The 12,120-nt window shown below is 37.4% G+C and overlaps 1 protein-coding gene and 1 long non-coding RNA gene across 2 annotated transcripts; both read left to right on the top strand.

Annotated features, from left to right (window-relative positions):
* Window positions 1-211: 211 nt before the first annotated feature.
* Window positions 212-12,075, top strand: LOC117319558 (heat shock 70 kDa protein 12A-like). Its single transcript, XM_033874347.1, has 3 exons — window positions 212-538; window positions 9,934-10,155; window positions 11,845-12,075. Exons 1-3 carry the CDS (start codon window positions 218-220, stop codon window positions 12,067-12,069), a joined length of 768 nt encoding a protein of 255 aa, XP_033730238.1. The 5' UTR covers window positions 212-217; the 3' UTR covers window positions 12,070-12,075.
* Window positions 3,173-4,757, top strand: LOC117319559. The gene is made up of 4 exons (XR_004530768.1): window positions 3,173-3,312; window positions 3,427-3,497; window positions 4,064-4,230; window positions 4,586-4,757. It is a non-coding gene; the product is annotated as an uncharacterized LOC117319559 (long non-coding RNA).
* Window positions 12,076-12,120: the final 45 nt, after the last annotated feature.

Genomic DNA, 12,120 nt, shown 5'->3' with positions numbered 1-12,120 from the left:
TGCAATAGGTCATCTGAGACTTGATCTAGAGATTTGGGTTTTATTTGCACAATATGTTATTTTTGTTATTATTTTATTTTTTTTATTTTTTTTGTGACAAGTGTTTTAGTTCAATATGTAGGTAAATATATACATATAAGGTATGCATGCTATAAACCCTATGTACATGTATATTTTAGTGTAAGATAATTAATTCTTATTTTGTAGGGGAATTAAAATGGCAGCTGCAGGGAGTGGAATATCACCTTATCTCTTTGTAGCTGCCATAGATTTTGGCACTACATATTCTGGATATGCATTCTCTTCCAAAGATGACTTTCAAAAAGAGCCACTGAAGATATCTGCCAATGTATGGAATGCTGGCGGACGAAACTTGATGTCACACAAAGCTCCAACATCACTACTTCTCAACCCAGATAAATCATTCAATTCCTTTGGCTATGAAGCTGAGAACAACTTTGCACAGCTATCAGAGGATGGTGAACATCACGATTACTACTTTTTTCATCATTTCAAAATGGTTCTCCATAATAACAAGGTAAGTGTGTGTATAGCATGATGTTCTCCTAATAGCAAAACCTGTAGGTACTTGTGGTTCTCTATAATAAACGGGTCTGTATAGGTACATGTATATGTACTGGTCAGTCTACACATAACAACAGGGTATGTAGGTACTGGTCAGTCTACACATAACAACAGGTTATGTAGGTACTGGTCAGTCTACACATAACAACAGGTTAATGTAGGTACAGGTCAGTCTACACATAACAACAGGTTATGTAGGTACTGGTCAGTCTACACATAACAACAGGTTATGTAGGTACTGGTCAGTCTACACATAACAACAGGTTATGTAGGTACTGGTCAGTCTACACATAACAGGTACATGTATGTAGGTCCTGGTCAATCTACACATAACAACAGGGTATGTATAGGTACTGGTCAGTCCACACATAACAACAGGTTATGTACCCTTATCAATTTGCAGCATGGACTGCAATGCAGCATATGCTGCAATCATGCTGCTTTTATGCTGGCATCATGCTGCTAGTTTCACAGCATGATTGCAGCATGTGCTGCATAGCAGCATGGTACCATGCTTCTGTACAGCATGTACTGCAACCATGCTTTAAAAATTGAGGTAATTGAATATCTGAACTCTATCATGCTGCAATCATGCTTTGTCGACTTAGTTAATTTATCATATGCACTGTATCATGCTGCAACCATGCTGCAATAACTTTGCCAGTTTGGATATCAAATCATATCATGCTGCAATCATGCTGTGTGGACTTAGTAAATTTATCATATGAATTGTATCATGCTGCAACCATGCTGCAATAACTTTGTCATTTTAGACAGGATATGTACCATGCTGCAACCATGCTGCAATAACTTTGCCAGATTGGATATCGAATTATATCATGCTGCAATCATGCTGTGTGGACTTAGTAAATTTATCATATGAAATGCATCATGCTGCAACCATGCTGCAATAACTTTGGCATTTTAGATAGGATCTGTACCATGCTGCAACCATGCTGTATTAACTTTGCCATTTTAGATACAAACTGTACCATGCTGCAATTATGCTGTATTAACTTAGTTAATTTAATGAACTGCACCATTCTTTCATGTATTAACATGAATTGTTTAAGTTGAAATGTGTATATGCTTGGCCATTCTGCATTAGCTTAAAAGGGCATTCCTTTGTTCGGACATCACAAAATTTCTGTGGGTGAAATGTAGGTCCAAGCGAGGATCCAAAATCTAGGACCAAATTTCCCAGGTACCAAGATTAACCTAAACAATTATTAATTAATAAAATAAGATACAGAAAATTAACAAAAGTTGGTATTAGATATTTTAGTATCTTTTTTTTTAATTTTAAATAAAATATAGAAAATTTCCAGGTATCAATGGTGATAACAAAATAATTTTTAATAACATGTTTGTGTTGCAGCATTTCCTTTTTATACTTGATCAGTACCACACATATTTATTTAAAATTCAATAACAATTATTTAAATTAAGTATTTCGTTTATAAGTATGTTCTTTGTTAGTATAACGGTTCACAGCTTTTAAATGTGATATTTTGTCAGCTTTCACTTGTAGTTCTATCTCAGAAGGAATTAACTTAAACATTGATGAATGTTGCAAGTTAGTACATTCGTGTGACGACTTAAAACTCATCCCTATAAAAATTTCACTCAAATTTTCAGAGTTTAGATCGTTTTTTGAAGAACCAGTATATTGACTTTTGCTTCGATTATACACTTTTTATCGGAGATAGAATCAGTCACTTTATCCAAACACTGACATAAACCAAGACGTTGCCATTTACCATGCACCAGCTTACTACCAGGTAGCCACACATGTAACATGTTCGCCAAAACAAAATCGGGGTCACTCTACCAACAGTTACACATGTGCTTGGAATATCGCTTTTAATTCAATCAAATAAGATTAAAATCACCTGCTCTTTGTCTTTGTATCGCATACTTTCTGGATATATGCGGTGTTAAGATTACATCTGATAATAGCATACGAAATCACGTCGTGTTTGACACAACATTCATCGCTATAAACTCCAATAAACATGTGTCGAACTTATGTTGTCACTCGGACGCTTCCTTGTAAAACGTATATTGAAGTTAAGCGCTGTGATGATCTCGACCTCGACATGAGTTTACTAACAACAGACGATATTCCCGTACTTTAATCTGAATTATTTGAAATCGTGAACATAAAAAGAAAACGTGCATTGGTCGGTTCCTCGTCTGAAAATACATCCATATTAAACAATAGGCGTATGACAGACGAGGCCAGAACCTCTGGTCAGATTACATGTTTATCGTTCGGTTCACCTATGACCTCGTTTGTTTACCTTGCTCCCGAGATGTGACGAGAGTGCTCCTCGAGCTCGTGCGATCTAAATGTGCACGATGCAAGTATTAAATACTTTAATATTTATCTTAAAAGTATGACACAATAGAAGTTTATGATTTAGAATAAAAAACACGCACAAGTAAAAATTAATCGTGTTAATCTCTGGCAGTAAAATATTTATCCCATGATGCAACACACACGAGTTTAGCGGGAAGTCTGATAGCCATGTTTGAATTCACCGGATGTTTATTTCCAGAAGAAAAGTATAAACAAACACGACGATAGCCAAAAAACGAATTTTGTTTCCAGTCTTACTGAAGAAGATCGACTTACTTCAAGTTACCGACGAATGAATATCAGCTTTCTCGTTGTTTTTGACGACCGATGCATATTTTTACCGACAAACATCGTTACGAGACAGGGTAAGTTTTAATTATATAATCTTCTTCACGTTCTGACATCGTTTCACATTATACGACGATGAATTTGATATAGATCTATTCATATCAATAATACCTAATAATTTATTATTTCAGGGTTTTGATGATTAATTTATCACAGATTACACGGCCGAAGGAAACGCAGTACCGATCCATGTGTTACAATCGTAAGTTTTCAATTTTATTTATTTATTATTAACGATCTTCGGCCCGACTTAAATTGCATTTTTCCCCCACTCACACAACCCTTGTTATGATTATGACGTACATACGTATTCACAAACAATGGTGAGGGAAATTTGTGTTTTGGATAATGAAACCTTTCGTGAAAGATCTTTACCTCCACATTCTTTTGAGGATCGATGTTTGCAGATTATTGCATCAAATTGAAACGATTAAATGAAATAGGTGAATTAAGATGAATTATAAGTAAGTAACATTGTTTTATGTATAGTATATTGCAGTTTCACATTGATATGAACTGATGGAGAATTCGGGAGTAGCTTGATTTAATTAATAATTAAGTCATCCTGGCAAGTTTTATTTTGTAGCTTTGTGTGGCTGGCTTAAATTTTCTTGATAAAAAGGCTTCCAAAGCAAACATAATGAAAATGATAGCAAAGTGATCATGAAAAGTACATAAGTTAAATACATACATTATCTTCAAAAACTTGACAATTATTCTAATTTTGAAATAAAAGAATATTCTAAAAGTCTTTCTTTCTTCCAACAGAGACTGAGTCTTCATGCAGTACATTCTGGAATGAGGAACACTGCATGCATTAATTGTGGTCCAAATTGATGGCATTGACTTAACACAAAGCAGAAAGGAATGAAGAGAAATGAAGAAGTTTATGTTTCACATTAATTAAGATTATTCGAGATATGTTATCTGTCGAGGTATACAACATTTCCTTTCATAATAAAAGTGTAAACATTAATATATATACCCAAAAAAATTATGTATATAATCTAAAAATCCTTGTTAGTTATTTGTTGTACTAGCAAAAAATATAATATAGTCGTCTCAAGCTTGGTTGTATTGAAATCCCCGGGGACAGTGACAGAGATATATCACTACAGTACGTGCTACATCAAACAACACACCATTGTTCAAATTGTCAATCAACATTTCATTTAGTCAGTATTTAGAATTGATTCCAAAATTATGATAATCTTTTCACAGTTTATTAGAAATAGGGTTAAATTCGAAAGAAGAAGTCATTGACTGTTGCTTGTTTTTGTTTATTTTAAGTTTACGGACACACATGAAAACAGTTTCCAGTACATCTGGGCTACTTCGAGGAAACTACGTATACTGTCTGAAATCAGTCTTGTGCGTCGGTGACAAAATGTATACATATCCTACTATAACTCTGCTGGAAAATATTATTTTGTACTATTTTCCTACTATTTTAGAAAAAAAACACAGAATTATAAATACATACTGTAGTATGTACTGACATTGAACTTGTATATCTTGTTGACTATTTTTGTTGAAACAAACCACTTCTAGCTAGGATGAATTGATATTAGTTGTATTTGAAAATTGTACTAGAAAAAGATAGCTGTGTTGTGTATGTGATGGAAGTTTTGAGAAAAAGAATATAAGAGGCAAATAAAATAAGTACCATGGGTAAATTAGAATTAAAATTTGTTTTGTCACATTCTCATTTCATTGATAAGTTTTAAATGTTTGAACTAGAAAAAACAGCCTGTATGAAAAGTTTTATACCATGTTAATTACCAAATAAAATGTAATACAAAAGTATTCTTCAAGTTTTTATTGCATGATTTTCATTGATTTTGTAAACCATGCTGCCATGAAGCATGATTGAAGCATGATCCCAGCATAATTTGCATAATTGAAACATGCTGGGATCATGCTGCAGACCATGCTGGGATCATGCTGCAGACCATGCTGGCATCATGCTGCAAACCATGCTGGCATCATGCTGCAGACCATGCTGGCATCATGCTGCAGACCATGCTGGGATCATGCTGCAGACCATGCTGGGATCATGCTTCACAGACCATGCTGGGATCATGCTGCGGCCATGCTTCCTTAAAGCATAAATGCAGCATGATCCCAGCATAATTTGCATAATTGAAACATGCTGCAATCATGCTTTAACTAGTAAGAATATATAGTGAGGTAAATTAGGCACCATGCTGCAGTCATGCTTCATTCATGCTGCAATTCCATGCTGCATTCATACTGCATCTATGCTGTGATCATGCTGCAAATTCATAAGGGTAGGTACTGGTCAGTTTACACATAAAAACAGGGTATGTAGGTACTGGTCAGTCTACACATAACAACTGGGTATGTAGGTACTTGTCAGTCTACACATAACAACAGGTTATGTAGGTACTGGTCAGTTTACACATAAAAACAGGGTATGTATGTAAAAATGAGGGCTAACGCATCATCTTTAGTTCCAGTTGTTTATTTCGATAGTTGAAAGCGTTAACAAAGTTAACGACCCCTAACAATGGGTCAAGGGTCAAATAACTATCATCTGGAATATCCAGAACAATGATGAATCTAAATACTAAAATCTGTCTTGACGGCGACTACATATTTGATCCGTCCGTATAGACAATGGCTACCTTTTTAATTCCCGCCAAGTACAAACAAAAGTGACCACAAAAGACAACACATGGACACATATAATGATGACGTCACATAGGTATTAGTGGACAATACATACATGTATATACGTATACGGGCGATAATGAGTGGCTCACTGTAACCGACACGACGGCCAATTCCGCCAAACGCGGTATAACAATGCGGTATAAAATGACAATGAAAATGACCCTATTACATCCTCCCTCTGCTAACAAAAGACGTCCTCGTCGCCTTAAGTGCTATCAAGATTCACAACATCACAGCTATTGCGACAATTGTTATTATAGCATAATCACAATACGAAATACATATTAGAATGAATGTAACAATGTAAGGGCTCATCTTATCACATACAAGAAATATTATGAAATGAAAAATAACTGAGATAGGCAAAACCTGAAATATAGATAAAACATCACATAGTTCAGCAAGAATTAGAGTAACATAATGCACTATATATCACAAATGATCTTGATGACTGCAATACACTACAAATCCCGCCAAGTACAAACAAAAGTGACCACAAAAGACAACACATGGACACATATAATGATGACGTCACATAGGTATTAGTGGACAATACATACATGTATATACGTATACGGGCGATAATGAGTGGCTCACTGTAACCGACGCGACGGCCAATTCCGCGCAACGCGGTATAACAATGCGGTATAAAATGACAATGAAAATGACCCAATTACATCTATGTCCTGGTCAGTCTACACATAACAACAGGGTATGTAGGTACTGGTCAGTCAACACATAACAACAGGGTATGTAGGTCCTGGTCAATCTACACATAACAACAGGGTATCATATGTATAGGTACTGGTCAGTCTACACATAACAACAGGTTATGTAGGTACTGGTCATTGCAGGTAGGGCGTAAGAATTGTACTTGCTGCCCCCATTGCATGATCGTAAGAGGCGACTAAACTTGGGATCTTATCTTTTCTCTTCTTTCTTAAGAACTTTCTTCTTCCTAATGTCTCCCTTGACAATGCCTCACTTTTGGCCTTTGGTTGAGCGTTCGCCCCTTTGAGGAAGGTTTTGAGTTCTGTCCCCTAGCCGAGACATACCAGAGTCTTTAAAAATGGTAGTTGCTACTCCTGCTTAGCGCTCAGCATATTTGGAGTGGGACGACTGGTTAGCCCGTTGTCAGTATAATGTGACCGGGTGGGGTGTGATGCTGGATGTCTTCGGCAGTATGCTTCAGTGAGATAGCACTTTAAATTGGCAAAAGTTCCGGCCTATCACAAGGAGACTTAACACGAACATAATGCAGCCTCCCAAAACACACATACGCACTCGCCACACGCATACATGTCGCACGCATGGGAGGCCGTCCTTAAATGACCTTAGATGTTAATAGGACGTTAAACAAAATAAACCAAACCAAACCATTCTACACATAACAACAGGTTATGTAGGTCCTGGTCAGTCTACACATAACAACAGGTTATGTAGGTCCTGGTCAGTCTACACATAACAACAGGGTATGTAGGTACAGGTCAGTCTACACATAACAACAGGGTATGTAGGTACTGGTCTGTCTACACATAACAACTGGGTATGTAGGTACAGGTCAGTCTACACATAACAACAGGTTATGTAGGTACTGGTCAGTCTACACATAACAGGTACGTGTATGTAGGTCCTGGTCAATCTACACATAACAACAGGGTATGTATAGGTACTGGTCAGTCCACACATAACAACAGGTTATGTAGGTAGTGGTCAGTTTACACATAAAAACAGGGTATGTAGGTACTGGTCAGTCTACACATAACAACTGGGTATGTAGGTACTTGTCAGTCTACACATAACAACAGGTTTGTAGGTACTGGTCAGTCTACACATAGCAACTGGGAAGGTAGGTACTGGTCAGTCTACACATAACAACTGGGTATGTAGGTACTGGTCAGTCTACACATAACAACAGGCTATGTAGGTCCTGGTCAGTCTACACATAACAACAGGTTATGTAGGTACTGGTCAGTCTACACATAACAACTGGGTTTGTAGGTACTCAGGTCAGTCTACACATAACAACAGGGTATGTTGGTCCTGGTCAGTCTACACATAACAACAGGTTATGTAGGTCCTGGTCAGTCTACACATAACAACAGGGTAGGTAGGTACTGGTCAGTCTACACATAGCAACAGGGTAGGTAGGTACTGGTCAGTCTACACATAACAACAGGTTATGTAGGTACTGGTCGTCCTACACATAACAACAGGTTAATGTAGGTACAGGTCAGTCTACACATAACAACAGGTTATGTAGGTACTGGTCAGTCTACACATTGCAACAGGTTATGTAGGTACTGGTCAGTCTACACATAACAGGTACATGTATGTAGGTCCTGGTCAATCTACACATAACAACAGGGTATGTATAGATACTGGTCAGTCTACACATAACAACAGGTTATGTAGGTACTGGTCAGTCTACACATAACAACAGGTTATGTAGGTACTTGTCAGTCTACACATAACAACTGGGTTTGTAGGTACTTGTCAGTCTACACATAACAACAGGCTATGTAGGTACTGGTCAGTCTACACATAACAACTGGGTTTGTAGGTACTTGTCAGTCTACACATAACAACTGGGTTTGTAGGTACTTGTCAGTCTACACACAACAACTGGGTTTGTAGGTACTGGTCAGTCTACACATAACAACTGGGTATAACTTAATCAGAAATACTGTTGTACTCGAATAATGTTTAGAACACTAAACACGGAATCTGACACTTCTTCATAAGACATTTCTAAATCAAGATTTAATGATAGAATTGTAAACAGTGTTGACCCTATCATCGTATGTGATATAAGTGTTGTGGGATCTCACAGCACACAGTGTTGATCCTATCATTGTATGTGATATAAGTGTTGTGGGATCTCACAGCACACAGTGTTGACCCTATCATTGTATGTGATATAAGTGTTATGGGATCTCACAGCACACAGTGTTGACCCTATCATCGTATGTGATATAAGTGTTATGGGATCTCACAGCACACAGTGTTGACCCTATCATCGTATGTGATATAAGTGTTGTGGGATCTCATGTACAGCACACAGTGTTGACCCTATCATCGTATGTGATATAAGTGTTGTGGGATCTCACAGCACACAGTGTTGACCCTATCATCGTATGTGATATAAGTGTTATGGGATCTCACAGCACACAGTGTTGACCCTATCATCGTATGTGATATAAGTGTTGTGGGATCTCACAGCACACAGTGTTGATCCTATCATTGTATGTGATATAAGTGTTGTGGGATCTCACAGCACACAGTGTTGACCCTATCATTGTATGTGATATAAGTGTTGTGGGATCTCACAGCACACAGTGTTGACCCTATCATCGTATGTGATGTAAGTGTTGTGGGATCTCACAGCACACAGTGTTGACCCTATCATTGTATGTGATATAAGTGTTGTGGGATTACACAGCACACAGTGTTGACCCTATCATCGTATGTGATATAAGTGTTGTGGGATCTCACAGCACACAGTGTTGACCCTATCATCGTATGTGATATAAGTGTTGTGGGATTACACAGCACACAGTGTTGACCCTATCATCGTATGTGATATAAGTGTTGTGGGATCTCACAGCACACAGTGTTGACCCTATCATCGTATGTGATATAAGTGTTGTGGGATCTCACAGCACACAGTGTTGACCCTATCATTGTATGTGATAAGTGTTGTGGGATTTCACAGCACACAGTGTTGACCCTATCATTGTATGTGATATAAGTGTTGTGGGATTTCACAGCACACAGTGTTGACCCTATCATCGTATGTGATATAAGTGTTGTGGGATTTCACAGCACACAGTGTTGACCCTATCATCGTATGTGATGTAAGTGTTGTGAGATCTCACAGCTTTATATTAGCTGCTTATATATTACTCTTAAATTATCCTCGTAAACATTTTAAATTTTAGACCCTGAATCGGAACACAACGGTTGAAGTGTTTGGAAGCAAAAAGACATTAACAGCTTTAGAAGTGTTCTCCCTTTCTATCCGTTATCTAAAAGACGATTTGATGAAGACCATAGAAAAAATGTTTGGAGAAATCCAGAATAACGACATTAGATTTGTACTTACTGTCCCAGCGATATGGGATGACAAGGCAAAACAGTTCATGCGAGAAGCAGCCAAGAAAGTAAGTCAGTTTCAATTGATATCACCTTTGGGTAGATTTTGTAAGTCAGTTTCAATTGATATCACCTTTGGGTAGATTTTGTAAGTCAGTTTCAATTGATATCACCTTTGGGTAGATTTTGCTCCAGGAAAACATTCCAGATTGGGTGAACTTTGCAGAGATTGAATTTTTTTTTTTTGGGAAAGTCTGTTTATTTTAACATTTTGATTTTCTTTTCGAAATCTAATGTTAAGTTTTTGGTGAGTCTGTGTTGAAAAGCATCAGACTGAGTGAAATCATTTATAAGTGTATTAAGTGTTCTAATATTTAGTTTGTGGGTTGCTGTAGAAGCTAACTACCTCTCGGAATCAGAATAAATAATTTTTGGGAAAAATGTATGATTTTTTAAACATTTTGAACCTTGACTTTTTATGCCAAATCTGATATAAAGTTTTTGGCGTATTTTGTGTCGAAGGCATCAGTCAACCCCTTTGTAGCTGTACATAAGGGTACTTATAATAAATAATTGGTTTGAGGGTTGTTTTGTGGGTTAACTATTATTTATAACAATAATATACTACCACACCCCCACCCCCACCCCCCTCAGAAACATCTTTGGAAAAAGAGGAACAGATTTTGAATGGTGACTCTTGCCCTAGTGACCCTAGGGGGAAGGGGCCCAATAGGGGAAATAGAGGAAAATCGGTTCTTAGTCATAAAGTACCTAATAGATTTTGACCACATTTGGTTAGAAACAATCTTGGGGAAGGGAAACAGACTTTTTCATAAATAGCATATATTTCTGACCAACCCAAAAATATGTCCTCGGGTCTTTTTCCACTCCTAATTTCTTTGATATATCATTAAGATCCCCACCCTATAACCATATATTGTTTGGCATAAAGAGATCAACAAAGTCATGTTGTAGATATAGGCCCTGGGGTCTTCCCCACCTATAGGGACTTAGTTTCTTGAAACTGTTGAGAGCCCCACCCCATAACCATATACAAATGTATAGCATTACGAGGGCTGGAGACACAACGTCCCTATTAGTGTATATATATAGCATTGTTGGGCATCAAGAGGTAAACACAATCCTGATGTAAAAAATTGGCCCTGGGGTCGTTCCACACAAGGATTTACCAGTAATGTCTTGGTTATACTTTTGAAACTGTTGAGATCCCCATCCCATAACTATAAATATCATAGCTAAATGTGAAGGGCTAAACACAATCCTGACGTAAAAGTTAGGCCCAAGGGTCTTTCCCCACCCCAAGGGACTTAGTTTCTTTAAACACAATCATGTTGTAAAAACAATCCCTGGGGTCTTTTCACACCCTTCAAGAGTCTGGACTTCATTTCTGGGTTATTTCTATGAAGCAGTTGAAATCCCCACACTATAACCATATATAATGAAATAAACATTATCATTATTTTGACATTTGGTCAAATCCAACCAGGTGAGTGATACAGGCCCCATGGGCCTCTTGTTTTTGTTGTGTTTTATTTACTGAAGTCAAGTAACTATTAAGGCCTTTGGGCGACTAGTTTTCCCTAAGAGAGTTTTCTTTTAGTCATATATATTGTTGATATTTCATTACTTCATCCACTGAAAGGTCAAAAGGCTGTAATAGTGGACAGTCAACCTGTCAATTGATTGAGTCAATTAATTGACTTAATATACATGTATTTAATTTCTATCTCATTCAGGGGGGCATCAGAGAGGCACAGTTATCGATAGCTTTGGAACCAGAAGCAGCCTCCATCTACTGTCAGAACCTGCCTGTAGAGAGATCTGGAGCTGGAAATGAAAGTTTTCTCAAAGTGGCCAAATCTGGGACAAAATACATGGTGTTGGACCTGGGAGGTAATTACTCTGTTGCTAAAGCTAATCTGGCCCGACATATTAGCAAAATTGTTATTGAGAGGTTGTGACTTATTCCTAGTTTTACCCAACTAAATTTCTGATTCCAGGTGGCACGTGAA

This window comes from Pecten maximus, unplaced genomic scaffold (genome assembly GCF_902652985.1).
Source record: "Pecten maximus unplaced genomic scaffold, xPecMax1.1, whole genome shotgun sequence".
NCBI classification, from domain to species: Eukaryota; Metazoa; Mollusca; class Bivalvia; order Pectinida; family Pectinidae; genus Pecten; species Pecten maximus.
The sequence above is the reverse complement of the archived record's forward strand: the minus strand, read 5'-3'. Positions and strand labels throughout refer to the sequence as shown.